Source organism: Nycticebus coucang, chromosome 8 (assembly GCF_027406575.1).
Source record: "Nycticebus coucang isolate mNycCou1 chromosome 8, mNycCou1.pri, whole genome shotgun sequence".
NCBI lineage: Eukaryota > Metazoa > Chordata > Mammalia > Primates > Lorisidae > Nycticebus > Nycticebus coucang.
Window position 1 is genome coordinate 92,962,692 of NC_069787.1, and position 21,055 is coordinate 92,983,746.

The 21,055-nt window shown below is 40.1% G+C and overlaps 1 protein-coding gene across 25 annotated transcripts in view; it reads right to left on the reverse strand.

Annotated features, from left to right (window-relative positions):
* The window catches only part of MAP4 (microtubule associated protein 4), a 206,821-nt gene that overhangs the window by 99,796 nt on the left and 85,970 nt on the right, over window positions 1-21,055 (reverse strand). For all 25 annotated transcript variants that reach the window (XM_053600474.1, XM_053600481.1, XM_053600477.1 and 22 more), the window contains exon 3: window positions 19,308-19,370. In XM_053600474.1, the coding sequence (XP_053456449.1) occupies window positions 19,308-19,370 (63 nt within the window). The remainder of the gene's footprint in view (window positions 1-19,307; window positions 19,371-21,055) is intronic.

The following is a 21,055-nucleotide window of genomic DNA, read 5'->3' on the forward strand; positions in this document are numbered from 1 at the left end:
AAAAGAACAGAGTGGTGACTCAAGTCTGTAATCCTAGCACTTTGGCAGGCTGAGACAGGAGAAATGCCTAAGCAAGAGAAAGACCCTGTCTCTGGAAAAAAACTAGAAAAACTAGAAAAAAACAGAGAAGGAGGGAGAGGGTGAGGGTAAGGAAAAGAAAAAAAAAAAGATCTGGCATGATCTGTTTTTTGAAATTATCTTTTATTTTTATTTCTAAATATTAGTTGTCTATTTTTTGAGACTTTCGAAAAAAAAGAAGTTAATTAATGATTCCATACTGAACCTCAGAGTCAAAGCATTCTATTAAGACATACTCTTATTTGACAATGTGAATTTTACTTTCTTTGCATTACCATTATTATTTTTTTTTTTTGTAGGGACAGAGTCTCACTGTACTGCCCTCGGGTAGAATGCCATTATGTCACACGGCTCACAGCAACCTCCAGCTCTTGGGCTTACGCAATTCTCTTGCCTCAGCCTCCCGAGCAGCTGGGACTACAGGCGCCTGCCACAACGCCCAGCTATTTTTTGGTTGCACTTTGGCCGGGGCTGGGTTTGAACCCGCCACCCTTGGCATATGGGGCTGGCGCCCTACTCACTGAGCCACAGGCACCACCCTGCATTACCATTATTATTATTGTTTAATATTTGTTGCAGCAATCGTCTGATTTCTTTTCAGAATGTATTTATCTTCATTCGTTCTTTACGAGGCTTTTGTTTCTAGTCCTTATCTTAAACATCGTTATAGTTGTTAAATTTTAAGCCTTTTTAATTTCGTGAAGGCAAAAAGTGGAAACCTAATAAACACATGTATATGTAAAAATTTAAAAAAAGAAAAAATTAGCCAAGACAGGTTGGACACGGTGGCTAATCCTAGCACTGTAATCCTAGCACTCTGGGAGGCTGAGGTGGGAGGATTGCCTGAGCTCATAGGTTCAAGACCAGCCTGAGCTAGGGACCCTGTCTCTAAAAATAGCAGGGTGTTGTGGTGGGTACCTGTAGTCCCAGCTACAAGGGAGGCTGAGGCAAGACAATCACTTGAGACCACAAATCTGAGGTTGCTGTGAGCTATAACACCATAGCTCTCTACTGAGGGCAACAAAGTGAAACTCTGTCTCAAAAAAAAAAAAAAAAAAAAAAAATTTAGCCAAGAATGGTGGTGTATGCCTGTTTTCCCAGCTACCTGGGAAGCTGATGCAGGAAGATCTCTTGAGCCCAGGAGTTTGAGGTTGCTGTGAGGTATGTACTGTATTATAGCCAGACTCTGTCTCAACGAACAAGCAAAAAAACCCAAAACAACCTCCAAAGGATAAGGTAGTGCTTTGAATCAGAGACCCTTGTATGGTGCTGTCTCCCGCCACAGCCAGAATATGTGGGTATAGGAATCAAGGGGTAGGAAGGTGAGTGGCTCCGCTCATTATTATATTTACTAGTTTAATTTTTGTTTCCACTCCTGACTACTGAGTTCTGCTGTCTGGGAGGTCTTAATTCCTAAGGAGGAAATACATCTGCTGGCACATACAACAATGGTAAAACTGAATTATAAGATGAAACTGCCATCTGGCTATTCGGGCCTCCTTATGCCACGGAAACAATAATCTGAATCTATTGGCTGGAATGACTGAATCCAATTATCAAGGAGAAATTGGGTTGCTGCTACACAATGAAAGCAAGGAAGACTATGTTTGAAACCCAGGGGGGTTCTCCGAGGTTCCTCTTAATACTTGCATGCCAAAAATAAGGTCTAATGGAAAATTACAGCAATTGAAAAAAGGCTGGACTAATGAGGGAAGAAAAGATTGGGTCATTTTGCCAAGTTTCTATCTGAGGGCAAGGGGAACATGAAATGAGTAACTGAGGAAATAAGGCATAGATAGCAACTACGGCCTTCTGCCTATAGAAATGAGAAGTGTGGGCGGCGCCTCTGGCTCAGTCGGTAAGGCGCCGGCCCCATATACCAAGGGTGGCGGGTTCAAACCCAGCCCCGGCCAAACTGCAACCAAAAAATAGCCGGGCGTTGTGGCGGGCGCCTGTAGTCCCAGCTACTCGGGAGGCTGAGGCAAGAGAATCGCTTAAGCCCAGGGGTTGGAGGTTGCTGTAAGCTGTGTGAGGCCACGGCACTCTACCGAGGGCCATGAAGTGGGACTCTGTCTCTACAAAAAAAAAAAAAGAAATGAGAAGCGTGACAGCTTTGTATACTTTGTTATATTTTATGTTTATTTGTATATTCTAACCATTTCCTTCATTCCCCCTTCCTATTATTATAGATTATTAAGATTAACTTTATATGTCTCTTGGTAATAATATTTGATTTATTTATATTTGATAAATATTACCAGCAATGGATACAGTGACTGTCAGTATTGAGCAAGTCCTCATTTTAGGAGGGTGAGAGCTTCTTCATCAGATGGAAGTGTAAGAGTTGTTTCATTGTTGATGGGTGCGGTGGCTCATGCTTGTAATCCCAGCACCGTGGGAGGCTGAGAAGGGAGAATTGCTTGAGCTCAGGTGTTTGAGACTTGCCTGAGCGAGAGTGAGACCCAAACTCCTAAAAAAATGAAAAAACCCAGCTGGGTGCTACAGCAAGCACTTGTAATCTGCTCAGGGCATAGGGTGGGACTCTGTCTCCACAACAACACCCCCCCCCAAAAAAAAGAGTTGTTTCATTGTTACATATAAGAGATAGGAGTACAAATGTGTACAGAACAGTGCATATGGAAGCTAAGGGATGGGGAACCTGAGGTTTTAAGGCCACATATGGCCTTCCACTTTCCCAAGTAGCGCCCCCTTAACCAAACTTCACAGAAAAAAACCTTTTAGTAAAATTTGGATTCAGTTAAAGGGCTCCACTCAAGGATCCAAAAGGCCTTATGTGGCCCTAAGGTTGCAGGTGTCCCACCTCAGCAGGGGGCAAGGAGGGACCACAGAAAGAGCTTTTCTTTCTGGTTTCAGTGAGCTTTTCCATCTTCTTGCTTTCATGGTGCTCTGTTAGTATGCTGAAAAGCCAGTGGTGCCCACCTCCAACAAATTTAATGGGCATTCCTATGGGCATCTTCCCAGATAAGTTCCACCAATAACCCAAACAGGCTTCCTGATAACTCAGCAGCACTCCCTTGTACAGCTCCCTGCTTGTGTACCTTGGCCTGTAGCAACTCAGTAAACACCTTTACTATCCAGTGAAGAACTCCAACTTTGGGTGAGAAGAGAGCACTATTTCAAATTTGTCCTTACCTTGTGTGCTAGGTTTTTGCAGTCCTAACTTAATTTTTCACAAAAAATGAAACAGAACCTTTCCCTTCAGCCTGCCAGGCGTTCACTTGGAATTTCACCTCCAGTTTTATCCCCCAGAAACAGGGAATTTCTGCTTCACAATGGACCAGATATGCTCTAGTTACATCCAATTAAAATGCTGTTATACAACCAATTCAGTAGGAAAATAGGCTAATGGTCAAAGAGAGAATGATGTATTACCAAAAGCATGTATTGGGTTGAAGCTGTAAGGACCTTCTATGTGAACATTAATCATCATCCCCAATTTCATCTTACATTTTTAACCCTTTCAACTAGGTTAAACGCACTGAAAATTTTCTGACACTTAATCCAAACAATTCATAGGGAACTAAAGAGGGCAAATAACTTGTGTAAGAGATCAAAGCAAGTAGATGGTACAGCTATGCCTGCTCTTTCTACACCTTCCTCAAATTTAAAAAAACTCATTACAGAGAACTCACTTCCAGGTACCAATAACCTGGCAAGAATTATTACAATTCTATCTGGTCTTGTTCTTAAGAATTACTACAATTCTATCTGGTCTTGTTCTTTTCCCATGGGAGGCCTGATGCAAAAAAGGAAGCCATTCAGGCTGGGCATGATGGTTCATACCTGTAATCCTAATGTTCTGGGAAGCTGGGGAGGGAGGATGGCTTGAGCTCAGGAGTTTGAGACCAGCCTGATCAAAAGCAAGACCCCATCTCTACCAAAACCAAAAATTAGCTAGGTGCCACGGTATGTCCCTGTAGTCCCAGCTACACGGGACTGATAAAATAATGAGCCCACTAATAAAAGCCTCTTGAAGAGCTTTTGATTTGTTTTCTTTGTGAGAGCAAGCTGACTGCTGGTCAGACTCCACTCTTTTCTTTTCTCTTCTAATAAAGCCTTTCTAATCCCTGCACTGGCCTTCTTTCCTTTTTATGGACTTCCCTCTCACCCCAATTCTACTCCTAAACCTCTCACTCATGAGTTTAAGGTTGCAGTAAGCTACAATTATGCCACTGCACTAGTCTACCTGGGGTGACAGAGAGAAATTCTGTCTCCTCCTACTCCCCTCAAAGGGAAGACATTCAACAAGATTCAGTAGCTGCTGAGCACCTAATATATGGCACATGCTTGTGCTGTGCTGGGCCACAGCAGTAACCAAAACAAAAATGCTGTTCCTCTCATAATATTTCTCTCTCTAATATCTACCTTCTTCTGGTAGGAAAAGACAGACAATAAACAAGATAATTAAACTGTACAAATTAATAGAGAATAACAAATGCCATAGAGAAAATTAAAGCAGAAAAGTAGGACGGAAAAATAGAAGGTGACAGACAATATTAGATAAGAAAGTCAGAGAACTCACTGAGAAGGTGAAAAGTGAATCACAAGCACATCAGAAGGACGAACATTCCAAGCAGAGAAAACTGCTAGGGCTCAGAGGCGAAGGGACTTGTTCAGGAAACAATAACAAGAACACCAGTGAAGCAAAGTAAACACAGGGAGAACCTGAAAAGATGTGATCAGAGGTATGACAGGAATATCATACGGCCTTGTGGTGTTTGTAAGGATTTTGGCTTTTACATGGAGATGGGGAACCAATGGCTGGTTTTGAGAAAAAGAATAATATTTTCTATGTACAGCACCACTCTGGATGTTTTTGAAAATATACTGCAGAGAGCAAACAAATGGAAGCAGCAAGACTAATGGGGGATGGGTGGAGTAATACTCTAGTCAAAGTGCAAAACGGTAGCTCCAATCTGGGAGAGAGCAGTGAGGGTGGTAAGACGTGGTCAGGTTCCAGATCCACTTTTCTGACAAATTACATGTGGGATGTGAGAAAGAAAAAGAAAAAATAGGAAAACCCAAACATTTAATGAAACAGGAAGCAGGGTTTTGTTTTGTTTTTTTTTTTTTTTTCCATTGTTTGGGGGTTTGGAGAGGCAAGAGAAGAATCACAAGAGCATGAGTTCAGTTTAGGATATCTCAAATTTGAGATGTCAAGTCTACGTCCAAATGGAGATTTCAAGCTGTAATTTCAAATTTCCTTAGTTCTCACTGTACGTCCCCATAGAATTTAGCCATAATTATATATGTTTTTTTTTTCTGAGACAGATTCTCAAGCTGTCATGCTGGGTAGAGTGCAGTGGCATCACAGCTCACAGCAACCTCAAATTCTTGGGCTTAAGCGATTCTCTTGCCTCAGACTCCCAAGTAGCTGGGATTACAGGTGTCTACCACAACACCTGACTTTTTTTTTCTTTTTTTGGTTGCAGTTGTCATTGTAAGATGGTCCAGGCCGATTCGAATCCGTCACTCTTGGTGCGTGTGGCTGGCACCATAACCACTGCGCTATAGGTGCTGAGACTTTATGTTCTTATATGTTTCTTATAACTGTTTAGCATTTAAACAATGTTTACATACTTATGCATTTCTTTCTGCAAAGGGACAAACTAGAATACACAAGAAAATTAGCATATAAAGCATCACTTTAATTCTCAAAGTCTGTAAGAATACATAATGATTAATTTGAAAAATCTTTTTCACTGTTTTTTAAGAGACACAAACTCACTCTGTTGCCCAGGCTGGAGTACAGTGCTGTTGTCATAGTCATTGCACCCTCCAAGTCCTAGGCTCAAGCAATTTCTCACACCTCAGTCTCCGGAAGAGCTGGGACTATCGACACATGCCACCATGCCAGGCAAATTTTTTCTTTTTAGAACTGGAGTCTTGCTACGTTGCCCAGACTGGTCTCAAACTCCTGGCCTGAAGTGATCGTAGCACCTCAATCTCCCTAAGTACTGGGAAATAGGCCTTTTTTTCTCTTTAAATATGAGCTAGCATTTATTTATTTATAGCTACCATTTAACCATTTTTAAGAATACACTTCAATGGTATTAAATACATTCACATTGCTGTGCAACTATTACCATCATCCATCTCTACAACGTTTTCATCCTGAAAAACTAAAACTATACCCATTAAACCACAACTCACTTTCCATTCTCTCCTTCTCCCAGTTTCAGTTTCTCCACATCCTCAGGAACATTTGTTAATTTCTGTCTTTGTTTTATACATACCTAGTGGGTATGAAGTGGTATCACATTATGGTTTTCATTTGCATTTCCCTAATAATTAGTGAGGTTAAGCTTCTCATGTGTTTTGGCCATTTGTATATCTTCTTTGGAGAAATGTTTATTCAAGTCCTTTGTCTATGTTTTTTTTTTTTTTTTTTTTTTTGAGATAGAGTCTCACTATGCCACTCCCAGTGGAGTGTCGTGGTGTCAAAGCTCACAGCAACCTCAAACTCCTGGGCTTCAGAGATTCTCTTGCCTCAGCCTCCCAAGTAGCTGGGACTACCGGTGCCCACCACAATGCCCGGCTATCTTTTTGTTGTAGTTGTCATTGTTGTTTAGCTGGCCTGGGCTGAGTTCGAACCCGCCACACTCCGTGTATGTGGCTGGCGCCGTAACCACTATGGTATGGGTGCCGAGCCCGGAAGTTAGTTTTTTTTGAAAACATCAACAAAATTAACAAACATTTTAGCCAGATTTATGAAGAAAGGAGGAGAGGGGCCTCAAATTACTAAAATCAGAAATGAAAGAGGAGAGACTTCACTATGAATCTTAACAGAAATAAAAAGGTTTATAAGGGAATACTAAGAACTGTATGCCAACAAATTATATATCCTAGATGAAATGGACACACTTCTAGAAACATAGAAATTACTTCAACCAACTCAAGAATAATAGGATAGGAAATTCCAAAACTAACTTCTGTGGCTAGTAATTAATGCCATAGGGTGGCACCTGTGGCTCAAGGAAGGAGTAGGGGGCGCCAACCCCATATACCAGAGGGGGCGGGGTTCTAACCCGGCCCCAGTCAAAAACTGCAAAAAAAAAAAGAATTAGTGCCATAGGCTCTGTGCCTGTAGTTCACTGAGTAGGGCGCTGGCCACATACACCGAGGATGGCGGGTTCGAGCCCAGCCCAGGCCCGCTGAACAACAGTGACAACTGCAACCAAAAAACAGCCAGGCATTGTGGCAGGCACCTGTAGTCCCAGGTACTTGGGAGGCTGAGGCAAGAGAATTTCTTAAGCCCAAGAGTTGGAGGTTGCTGTGAGCTGTGATGCCATAGCTCTCTACCGATGGCGACATAGTGAGATTCTACCTTAAAAAAAAAATGAAGAAAAGAATTAGTGCTATAGCAAATGGAGCACCTTCAGATTTTCCTGAATGGAGTTCACAGATCTCATTCTTAATCTCATTCTGCATGGTAAGGCATAAGCAGACAAACTTCATCAAAACTAAAAGTGTTTTTTTGAAAAAAAAAAAAAAAAATCAACAAAATTGACAAAGCTTTTAGATTTATGAAGAAAAAAGGACAGAGAGCTCAAATTACCAAAATCAGAAATGAAAGAGGAGAGACTTCACTATGAAGTCTCCAAACAATCTCAGTATGAATTCAGAGAGGCATTCTGAATAGTTCCTCAAGATTTCCAAGAAGTTGAATAAGCACCCTTTGCCCATCATAGTGACTGGGCTACCAACTAATAACTTAGTAACACTTTATTGTATTCCCTTTTCCTTTTCCCAATTTCATTTTTCCTAGTACCCTACTCTTTTTCTCCAGGAATCATTTCCTGGAATAATAAACTACCTACATGCTAACTTACTTGACACCTTAGCTATATCACAGCCTGTTGCTCCTAGGCTACAAACCTGTATAGCCATGTTACAGTAAAGTAACTGAACACTGTAAGCAAATGTAATACAGTGGTAAATATTTGTGTATATATACATATCTAAACATAGAAAAGATACTCTAAAAATACAGTAATATAATCTTATGAGACACCATCATATATGCAATCTGTTAACCAAAATGTCATTAGGGCTTGGTGCCCTAGCACAGTGGTTATGGTACCGACCACATGTACGGAGGCCCGGCCAGCTAAACAACAACGACAACTGCAACAAAAAAATAGTCGGGCGTTGTGGCAAGTACCTGTAGTCCCAGCTACTTGGGAGGCTGAGGCAGAAGAATCGCTTAAGCCCAAGAGTTTGAGGTTGCTGTGAGCTGTGACGCCACAGCACTCTACTAAGGGCGACATAGTGAGACTCTGTCTCAAAAAAAAAAAAAAAAAAAAAAAAAGAAATGTCATTAGATGGTACATGATTGTATTGTTATATATTCAAAGGGCTTTACAAACTCTAATGCAGCAATTCTCAGCCTGTGGGTCACGACCTCTTTGGGGGTCAAAAGACCCTTTTGCAGGGGTTGCCTAAAGCCATTACATACACTCTGTAAAAATACAGGTTTATGAAAATAATTGTATAGTTGGGGGTCACCATAACATGAACTGTATTAAAGGGTCATGGCATTAGGAAGGTTGAGAACCACTGCTCTAATGTGTTACACAATTGACAGTTAACCATATTAATAAGTTTTATCAAAGAAAAAATCTGTTCGGCTCGGTGCCTGTGGCTCAAGTGGCTAAGGCGCCAGCCACATACACCTGAGCTGGCGGGTTCGAATACAGCCTGGGGCCTGCCAAACAACAATGACGGCTGTAACCAAAAAAAATAGCCGGGTGTTGTGGCGGGCGCCTATAGTCCCAGCTACTTGGGAGGCTGAGGCAAGAGAATCGCTTAAGCCCAGGAGTTGGAGGTTTCTGTGAGCTAAGATGCCATGGCACTCTACCCAGGGTGACAGCAGCTTGAGGCTCTGTCTCAAAAAAAAAAAAAAAAAGAAAGAAAAAAATCTGTTCAATTATAAAATCATATAAAAATATAAGATCAATTTATAGCAACTCTATGTGAATGTTAGTAGTTCTGTGAGCAAAAATCCTCTTGTCTCATACTATGTGGCTCTATTTATAATGTAAATTTTCATAACAGGAAAATATATCTATGTACTGTTTATGGAATTACAAATAAAGAAAAACAAACTACTCTTTATCTACACTACTCTTTATCTACTCTTTTAGCATAGTGTGGAGTTTTCATTCCACAAAGAAAAGCAAACCATATAAATAAAGTTATGGTTAAAAAACATGTATCAGCCAGGCATGGTTGCTCACACCTGTAATCCTAGAACTTCACAAGCTGAAGTGGAAGGACTGTTTGAGGCCAGGAGTTTCAGACCAGCCTGAGCAAGGTAGTGACACACCATCTCTACCAAAAGAAAAAAAAAACCACACACACACAAAAGGAAAATTAGCCAAGAATGGTACTATACACCTTTAGTCTTTACTACTCAGGAACTAAGGCATGAGGATGGCTTGATCCCAGAATTTAAAGTTATGATGATACTCTATCATTGGCAAAAGAACAAGACCTTTTCTCAAAAAAAAAAAGAAAATCAGAATTATGGTTTTACTAAAAGCTCACAAAGAAGCTATTCTGTCTTTTCCTTTTTTTAAACAGAGTCTAAAGCTGTCACCCTGGCTAGAGTGTCTTGGTGTCACAGCTCATAGAAAACTCCAACACTTGGGCTCAGTGATCCTCTTGCCTCAGTTTTTCTATTGTTAGTAGAGACAGGGTCTTGCTTTTCCTCAGGCTGGTCTCAAATCTGTGAGGTCAAGCTATCCACCTGCCTCAGCCTCCCAGAGTGCTAGGATTACAGAGGTGAGCCACCACGACCGGCCTATTCTGTCATATTCAATATAAAACCATAATAGAAATAGAAATTGAAAGGCTTACAGAATTATTAAGTGCTTTGCTTAAGAAATGCTCTTTAGCTCAGTCTATGAGCTAGTTTCAAGTGAGTTCAAACACTCTAGAAACAAATGTAACATCTTGTGTATAGGTATATGTGGGTTTCTCTGCGGAGAAATTCTGTATTTTTATCAGAAAACCATGAACCAAAAAAAAAAATTTAAGAAAAATGAGATGACGGTAGTGTACTGATGTGTCCCAATATGCAACTCATATCGGGAAAATGAAAGAGAAGAACTCAAGATTTTAGGATTTCAACATGCGGGTGAGGGAGGAATGTCTTGCCATGTCTGTTGTATCTAGGAAGCTAAAGGTGCACCTTATGTTTGGGCTTCATTTATGAGTGACAATGTAGCTTACCAGCTGGTTCTAATAATAGTTCAGAATCTCTCTCTCTTTTTTTTTTTTAGAGATAAGAGTTTCACTTTGTCACACTCAGTAGAGTGCTATAGCGTCACAGCTCACAGCAACCTCCAACTCTTGGACTTAGGCAATTCTCTTGCCTCACCTCTCAAGTAGCTAGGACCACAGGCACCCGCCACAACACCCGGCTATTTTTTTTTGCAGTTTGGCCGGGGATGGGTTTGAACCCACTACCCTCAGTGTATGGGGCCAGCGCCCTACTCACTGAGCCACAGGCGCTGACCTGTTCAGAATCTCTTAACATATCACAGATTTACTTATCTGTTAAGATGTCACATTTTTGATGCTTTTAAATTTTTCTAAAGCTAAAACCTTTGCATCCTACCTGATGAGACAATGATGAAGCACACAGGATACCTTCTGTGTTGTAACATCCTAACAATGTTTTACTGTTTCACTGCTGCTGAGACTTTAGGGATTGACATCTCATCACATTCGGAACATTGAGCACAATAAAAAACCATTTACGGACTCTGATCACAATGTTTGTTTGTTTTGAGACAGAGTCTCACTTTGTCGCCCTTAGTAGAGTGGCATCACAGCTTGAAGCAATCTCAAACTCTCAGGGTCAAGTGATCCTCTTGCCTCAGCCTCCCGAGTACCTGGGACTACAGGCACTCTTCCCAGCACCTGGCTATTAAAAAGTCTCACTTTATGGCCCTCGGTAGAGTGCCATGGCGTCACACAGCTCACAGCAACCTTCAACTCCTGGGCTTAAGCGATTCTCTTGCCTCAGCCTCCTGAGTAGCTGGGACTACAGGCGCCCGCCACAACGCCCAGCTATTTTTTGGTTGCAGTTCAGCGGGGGCTGGGTTTGAACCCGCCACCCTTGGTATATGGGGCCGGCGCCTTACCAACTGAGCCACAGGTGCCGCCCTACACCTGGCTATTTTTTAAGAGACGGGGTCTCACTCTTGCTCAGGCTGGTCTCCAACTCCTGAGCTCATACAATCTTACCACCTCGGCCTCCTAGAGTGCTAGGATTACAGATGTGAGCCATCCCGGCTACTCTGATCATAATGGAAACAGCCAGTAACAACCATTTGTGGAGGACTTAGTGCAATGCATCTAGTCCCAAACACTGTAAATAAAAGTATTTTACCTCCATGGTACCACAGCAGCTTATCCCACAAATAATCTATGGTTAAGTCTTATTAAGCCGTCTCTGTATTAGAAACAGCATCAATATAAAGTTAAGGATGATCCAGTTTTACAAATGACTTAGGAATGAAATTAATACTCTGTACCCCACCAGTCCTGTGACTTTCCCTAGAATACTCTCTAATCTTCCAGCCTGACAATATTATCAAGTCAATAAGGAGGAAGAATCCAAATATAGATAGCTTTCATCTCTCATCAAGGATAAATATATAACAAAATCCAAGATTGCCATCCATCACCAAAGCTTTACTCCTAGGGTAAAGCTTTACTCCTATAAGAAAGTAGTCAGGATTGTGAATTATTCCTTACAGAATTTAAATTCTTTTTTTTTTTTTTAATTTTTTTATTAAATCATAACAGAATTTAAATTCTTATGCTTCATGTCTAAGAATATATTATTGAGCAGATGTCTTAATAAAAGGAAACCCAAGCATTTTAAAATGAAAAAAAATTTTTTTAAGATAGAGTCTCACTTTGTTGCACCCAGTAGAGTGCCATGGGACAAAGCTCAGAGCAACCTCAGACTCCTGGGCTCGAGTGATTCTGAGCCACTGGGCACAGCTTAAATTGAACTCTTTTTTTTTAGACAGAGCCTCAAGCTGTTGCCCTGTGGCATCACAGCTCACAGCAACCTCCGACTCCTTAAGCGATTCTCTTGCCTCAGCCTCCCAAGAAGCTAGGACTACAGGCGCCCGCCACAACGCCTGGCTATTTTTTGGTTGTAGTTGTCATTGTTTGGTAGGCCCGGGCTGGATTCAAACCCTCCAGCTCTGGTGTTGTGGCTAGCGCCTTAGACACTTGAGCTATAGGCGCTGAGCCTAAACTCTTTTTATTTTTTTTGAGACAGACTCTCACTACATTGCCTGGTAGATTGCTGTGGCATGATAGCTCACAGCAACCTCAAACTCTTGGGCCTAAGTGATTCTCTTGCCTCAGCCTCCCAAGTAGCTGGGACTACAGGTGCCCATCACAACACCCGGCAATTGTTTGTTGTTGTTGCAGTTGCCATTGTTGTTTAGCTGGCCTAGGCTCAGTGCCAGTCTTGGTGTATGTGGCCAACACCATAACCACTATGCTACAGGCGCCAAGCCTTAAACTGAACTCTTAATAAAAATGTCTGCCAAACTTACAAAGCTCCTTATGCTGTACAAATTTACATAGACAAAGAATCTTTTATTGTCTTAATTCAGTCAAAATATTACATTTGTAAACCGATCTATTATAAAGAAACACTAACCCAGAATGGGCAGGGCATTAGGTATTCTATTGAATTCTTACCAACATAGAATACTGGATTATCAAATAATAAAATTGCAAAATTTAATGTTATTGACTACAGCAGATTTTACTTGATAATTTGGGTGGCTCTTTAGTAAGACTGTGAATGGGAATTTTAACTGGACTGAACTAAATGTAATGTCAGAAAGTATCTAATAAATGCAGGATTAGAAAATGGCTAACAATAGAGGGAAGGCGGGGCCAGAGGCCTGAAGTGTGGGGAGAACTTGGGGGGCAGCGCCTGTGGCTCAGTGAGTAGGACACCAGCCCCATACACCGAGGGTGGCATGTTCAAACACGGCCCCGGCCAAACTGCAACAAAAAAAATAGCCGAGCATTGTGGCGGGCACCTGTAGTCCCAGCTACTCAAGAGGCTGAGGCAAGAGAATCACCTAAGTCCAAGTGCTGGAGGTTGCTGTGAGCTGTGATGCCGCGACACTCTACGGAGGGTGACAAAATGAGACCCTGACTCTAAAATAAATAAATAAATAAACAAAAAAAAAGAAAATGGCTAACAATATTTGATATGCCACAGAAAGTGTCTTTTAAATAACTTCTTATTGTCATCCTGCCAACTGTCTTTCTCACCAAATGTTATGTAAATATCAATAGTCATTTGAGCTTAACTCTTATCGGTTCTGCACAAAAGGAAATTTACACTGAAAATCAAAAATAGCAACATAAAAGTACTTGGCAAAAAGTAAAAAGTCCATAGAATTATGGAATTATTATGGTGGAATTAGAAGAAATTAAATATAGAACCAGGGCCTTAAGAGTCTTTACCAAACTTGTGTTTTAGTCACATTATACTTCAATAATTAAGACTCCAACCAAAATCCAGTCCATTTCATCCAATGTAAGACATTTATTAGTGTAATTTATTTAGCACAATAATCATATTTAAATGTCCCAATATACAAACTGTTGAGGTCTAAAGTCACAAAAAATACAAACTTAGATACATGAATAAAGTTATAAAAATATTATTTAAAAACAAAGTTTTACATTTTCAACATTGGACCGAAAAAGGAAAAAAAGAGAAAAAGAATGCATATGAAAAATATCACATTTCAATAAAGCAGCCCTAACCAGTCTGGCTACCTCACCAGTAAGATACTAAACTACTCAGGGTAACCATTATGGCAATACAGTATTTCATTATGGGATTGGCTACTTTATATAAAATTATATGTGAAACATTAAATTTTTATCTTTCATAATGAAAAATCCAAGTGAAACAGAGCTAACAATATATACCAAATCTTAGCTTGCAAGGAGAAAAGTCCAACAATTCCATACATTCAAAAAGAAAACATTTGAAAAAAAAGAAAACATTTGGGGGAAAAAAATTTCAAACAAAAATAAATATAACCAAATGAAAATAAAAATGGAATAAATCAATGGTAATCATGAAGTATGAATGTGTGCAACAGAGAGTTGTTCCCAGGCTTCTCCACCTATCCATCACTTAAAAAAGCTACAGAGGACTGGTCAGAAGCAATAGAAAGGTGTCAAATATAATTTTTAAAATTCAGTACTACCAGTTTTGAAAAGTTCCCTGCCCAACCCCATCCCCCCCAAACCAACATAATAAATACCCACCAAAGGGAAAGGGTTGTCTTTTATTTGATAGTGTGTTCTACAGAAAAGCGTCTTCATATTTTATCAACTGCTAAGAATATAACCATAACTTCCTCCTTCTAAACTGGACCTCCTTCAAGTGTCCTCTGTCCAGAGCCCAAGAAGGCACTCTTAGCATAGAAACTAGCCCTTTTGACCAGATCACTATACACATACACACACACAGAGGGAATGCTTCTTAAATTCCACAAGTCGCTGCAGGGACTTAGTTTTAACTGTCAGTGATACTCTCCCTCTACCATTTCAAAAGTATTTTTGTATCAGATATTTCAAAATCTTCCTTGAACATGGTATCAGTTACTTCTTTTAAACTGAAACAATCAGTACCTTGGAAGTTAAAAAACCTCCAAAATCAGTAAGAGGACAGAAAATTGAAAAGTATTTCACACTCCAGATCTTAAACCAGATTTCTAAACACGGTCCATGTTCTATGTTCTATTTCTAAAAATCCAATCAAAATTTATCATTGTAAAGGTTACATAGTACTTATTATCCCAAATGGTTCTAGACTTTTTTTTAGCTTACAATGTATGAAAAAATAAGGAACAAGAATAAAGTCCTACTGAGATAATCCTCAAAATGTGTGAATTTAAATGTTAACATTCATGATCAAGAACTTTTTACTTTGTGTGATCCACCAATTCCATTGGCATGCTACATAAAAAGACACTTTCAAAGTTCAAAGACATACTAATCCTAAACAGAATTTAAGTCTAATTCGGTAATTATTTCATTAGAAACCTGCTAAATTGGTTATGGCTCTTAAATGTGTTACAATTTAGCTTCATTTTGTTGTTAGAGAAAAGGTAGCTTTTACCAAGGTTAACATGCCAATATTCTAACAATATAGGATATAATTTTTATAAGTCAGAACATTATAATTGAGTTCCTTTTTTTAGCTTCTCAATTCTTATTTTAATAGTTCATGACCATATTAAAAAAGAAACTAGTTATAAAATTCTATACATAATAATAGGGTTGTCAAATTTTCAGAAGACTCTAAGCCTAAACAGATCAGAATTTCACAATAAAAAACAATTTTGGCTCGACTTGCAAATAACAAAGGATGATTTAATTTGGAGAAGTAGTATTTCTCAAGGCTTAATCAGAGCTGCTGTAATTTGAAAACTTATAATTAAAATAGCTATCAGATTTTAGATTTTATTCAGATTTTAGTAAGGCGCAGAGAAACACAGGTAGCGTAAAAGCTTACCTTTCCCTAAAAGCAAACTCACAGAGGGAAAAAGGAAGGAGAAGAAAAGGAAATTCACTGCAGTACTGGTGGCCTCAACCCCTTTATGAAAGCACATGTTCTCATTGGTGTTACAATATCCTGATTAATGTCGAAGATTCAAAATCCAAATGAAAAAGGTCAACTAAAAATGTTTAAATTAAAAAAAGAAAAATGAGACTGAATTAAATGAAATAAAATTTAAAAGAGAACAAGAAATAAAAAACATTAGATGACTTTATAAAAATACTAAAATTAAGAAGAATTCATCTTGCACTTTGTGCTCACAAAGGGAAATGAGGTTCCATCAAGCCCTGCACAACACAAGGGGAAGCAGGTGGTTTGCTCAGGCATCAGCAGAAATAGGCCCCGGAGAACTACCCTCAGCTTCTTCTACATCGTGTCCAGGAAGGAAAAGCAAAGCTCTGCAAAATGCTGAAGATTTAGAAGTATAACGGTGCTTAGAAAAGATCACTGGTCTGGTGTTGCCGCAGCCCCAGTGTTGAGAGACACACTAGGCTTCTAGGAGGAGAAAAATAGGAAGAAGTAGGAAGGGGAAGGAAAGGGCAAAAAGCACAGGTCATTAGTAAACAGCAAGTTAACACAGCAAGATGCTCATAACTCTCATATGCTATTAATGGAGCAGGTCTCTCTTTGGAATATAAAGTTCTGAGGGAAATAGAAATTTCAAAATGGCAAAGTTAAATGCTCTAGTTAGTGATGGCCAAATTAGATCCTCCCAAAACATGTAATCTTCATCCCCTCCCTTCCACAAAGAAATATGCAGTTTCAGTAAAGTACCTGTTTTAATACATTAAGAGGTCAAATTCAGAACCCAAACAACTTGAGTGTACAAACTATATTCTACCTAACGGTGGGAACATATCCAAAAGCAGAAAAACCCACTTTCATAATGCCCCTTGGTGGGTCATAAAGAGCTGAGTTCTTTTTTGTCACCAGGCAACTGAAAGTCTTAAAACAATAAAGGCCACGCTGCATGTTTTTCCTCTTCTTTTTTCCACACCAGTAAGACCTGCTACACAGAATTTGAGTCTCTTCCGGTCAGACTTCACATCCTGATGTAGAAGAAACCTACTCTAGTTTTGAGAGTTGTTTCCTTCCTGAATGAAACAGCAGCTACTCTTGTTTTTTTGTGTGTGTGTGTGGTTTTTGGCCGGGGCTGGGTTTGAACCCACCACCTCCGGCATATGGGACCGGCACCCTACTCCTTGAGCCACAGGTGCCGCCCTAGCAGCTACTCTTTTAACAGACTAATCAAATCCCTATGCTCTAGTCTTTCCCTATTAAACTTTCTCCTGGTTAAAGAAAGCTGGATTTATTCATTTTTTTTTGTGTGTGTGTGGTTTTTTGTTTGTTTTTTTTTGGCCGGGGCTGGGTTTGAACCCGCCACCTCCGGCATATGGGACCAGTGCCCTACTCCTTGAGCCACAGGCGCCGCCCTGGATTTATTCATTTTTTAAAGGTTCATGTTCAACCTTCTTCTCCTCTAATCACAGGGACATTTGCATAAACATTTTTTTAAAACCAAATCAACACAGATGATTTTGTTTTCCAGTGCAAGCCCAGAAACCGTCAATACTACATACAACTGAGATACAAAATGGCAGTTCACAAAACATGGAGATAAATAAGGTGGTACTTCTGGTTGTTTATAGCTTGTAAAATAAAGAGTACCTAATTTGGCTCAGCGCCTGTAGCACTGTGGTTACGGTGCCAGCCACATGCACCGAGGCTAGCAGGCTTGAGCCCAGCCTGGGGAAGCTAAACAACAATGTCAACTGTTAAGAAGAAAACGGCCAGGTTTTGTGGCGGACACCTGCAGTCCCAGCTACTTGGGAGGCTGAGGCAAGAGAATAGCTTCAGCCCAAGAGTTTGAGGTTGCTGTGAGCTGTGATGCTACAGCACTCTACCCAGGGCTATGACATAGTGAGACTCCATCTCAAAAAAAAAAAAGAATACCTAATTTATGAATCACTAATAAGAATACTAATGTCACTGGGTAAAACTAACACAACAAATAGAACGTAGTCATCAATAAATCTGAAGTAGGAAGATAAATACATTTTCCTAAGGGCACAGAATAAAGAGCAAACCATTGCTAACAGAAGGCGTTCTAGAAGACTTAGAAACCAAGAAATCCTGTGGTAGCTTAAGGAAAGGCTTCTCACAACTGAGGTATGCATACAAGAAACACAGACACAGTAGTACATGCCCAGTGCTTGTCTCCACTGCAGTAAAGTGAATCAGATTAATATGCTCCAGTTAAGAGCATACTCTGCCGCAGAGAACAATGTGTTTGATCATTAGAAGTCAACTCATTTGGGTCAAGGGTGTTAGCTCGATCACAACTGCAAATTAAGTGCAGTTATTTCAGTTATTTATAAAAATACAACACATGACTCCCACATTGGCTACCTAAGAAAAGATTTATAAAAGTATATCCCTATGGATTCCTGCTACTGCTGAGAATTTTGCTCACTACAAAGATACTGTGGCAGGGGACTGGTGCTGTTATGAGGTGGGAACCCACAGGATTCAGCAATAACTGACAGAATATCAAAGCTCTAATAATAGACGTGCGTGTTAAAGTTAGAGACAACTTTCAAAAGCAACATTTAAAGAAAAGATAAAGGAAAAAAAGACTGAGGGCAAAAGAGCAAACAAAGAACTTATAATTTGTTGTTCACAGGTTTCCATGTTGACCTGTGGAAGGCAAATTAAGTGCAGTAAGCATTCAGGGAAGACACTTGCCTTAAAAAGTCACAGTGGTTGAATGTCTCCTATGCAACTTTTTTTTTTTTTTTTGAGACAGAGTCTCACTATGTCGCCCTTGGTCGAGTACTGTGGCGTCACAGCTCACAGCAACCTCCAGCTCTCAGGCTCAGGTGATTCTCTTGCCTCAGCCTCCCGAGTAGCTGCGACTACTGGCACCCACTACAACACTCGGCTATTTTTTTGTTGCAGTTTGGCCAGGGCCAGGTTCAAACCTGCCACCCTTGGTATATGGGGCTGGTGCCCTACTCACTGAGCCACAGGCACCGCCCCCCTATACAACATTTTGATGATGATTATTCTTCATCTATAATAATAAGAAGAACATTTTTAAGGGCGCTGGCCCCATATAAAGAGGGTGGCGGGTTCAAACCCGGCCCCGGCCAAACTGCAACTAAAAATAGCTGGGCGTTGTGGCGGGCGCCTATAGTCCCAGCTAGTCGGGAGGCTGAGGCAACAGAATCACCTAAGCCCAGGATTTGGAGGTTGCTGTGAGCTGTGACGCCACAGCGCTCTCCCGAGGGCAATAAAGTGAGACTCTGTCTCTTAAAAAAAAGAAAAAAAGAAAGAAAGAGCATTTTTAAAGATTGATCCAGCACTTGTGTGGCACAGCACCACCAGATATTCTAGGAATGTCAAAAGAAGCTCACTCTTCTCTTTCCATTATTAGAAATTTCATGTGGCACCTGCCCTCAGCTTAAATATATCAATAAGAATAACAATACCATCAAAAATAAACTATATGCTTTTACCACAATCCTTCTCCAAGGAGCTTCTCATTTAGGGAATCTTGGGAATCACTTACCTATATTATCATTTCCTTCAATTCCATGATCACCATTGGCTAGCACTGTTGATTTAGGAGTATCTGCAATAATCACAAAGAATTACCCATTGTGATAAGACAGAAAAATGAAAAAAAGATCTAATTATTGTCTGACTAGTAAAACTGTCACTTTTCACCATATTAGCTGAAAGTACTCAAAAACTGTCCAACATTTAAAGATTCAATAAAGGAAAATGCAGGAACAGAACAGAACTGAATCATTAATTACCAAGATCCCCAAGCATCACCTCTACAGGATAGCTATCCATAATAGCAAGTTTAACACTATTTTATTCAAACATTATCATTAAATTAAATAAAACTAACCCGGCTGGGTGGCTCACGCCTATAATCCTAGCACTCTGGGAGGCCAAAGTGGGTAGATCACCTGAGCTCAGGAGTTCAAGACCAGCCTGAGCAAGAGAGAGACCTGCCTCTACTAAAAATAGAAAAAAAATAAAAAATAAGTAGCCAGGCATTGTGGCAGGTACCTGTAGTCCCAGCTACCCTGGAGGCTGAGGCAAGGGGATCACATGAACCCAAAAGTAAGACTGTCTCAAAAAAGAAAAAAAATTACATCAGACTACCATGAAATACCACTGGTTTAATAACAGTGATTCAGATCAAATGCTCCAAGGATACAGGGCCATTTAAAACTACTCCCACACAGGAAAACCAGAGCACCATCACTCCCCCTGGAGGTCACCAGTAGCATTTATGGAAGTAGAGGACTACTTTGACTACTCTAATGACTAAAGATGTGGAGCATATTTTCGTCTGCGTATTTGTTAGTCCTTTATCTTCTCTGGTGAAGTGAATGGTCAAATTTTCTGACTATTTAAAAGTTGAATTGTTTTATTATTGAGTTTTGAGAACTCTTTATATATTCTGAATATCAGTCCTCTATCAGATGAGTTTTGTAAATATTTTCTCACAGTCTTTAATTTAAACTGTATTTTCATTTCCTTAACTGTGTCTTTCAAAGAGCAAAACTTTAAATTTTGATGAAGTCTAGTTTATCATATTTTCTTTCATGGATTGAGCTGTTGGTGAGATATGTAAGAAACCTTTGCTTTAACATAGGGTCATATGATTTTTTTTGCCATGTGTTCCTCTAGAACAGCAGTTCTCAATCTGTGGGTCACAACCCACAGGAACTGTATTAAGGGGCCACAGCATTAGGAAGGTTGAGAACCACTGCTCTAGAAGCTTTATAATTTTCAAACTTAGGTTTCACATTGAGGCCTATGTTACGTCTGAAGTTACATATGGTGTAAGATACAGGTATTGCCTTTTGTTTGTTTGTTTGAGACAGAGTCTCACTTTGTCATCCTAGGTAGAGTGTTATGGCATCATAGTTCACAGCAACCTCAAACTCTTTGGGTTGAAATGATCCTGTTGCCTCAGATTCCCAAGCTGGGACTACAGGCCTCTGCCACAACACCCACCTTTTTTTAAAGACATGGTCTCACTCTTGGTCAAGCTGATCTCGGACTCCTGAGCTCAAGCAATCCACTCACCTTGGCCTCCCAGAGGGCTAGGATTACAAGTGTGAGCCATCTCGCCTGTCAGGAGTAGCTTTTGATTTTTGTATACGGACATCTAATTGTAACAGCATCATTTGTTGAAAAGAGCACACTTATTTTATTAAATTGCCTCTGCACCTTCGTGAAAAATCAATTGACCATAATATGTATGGGTCTATTTCTGGGCTTTCTATTCTGTTG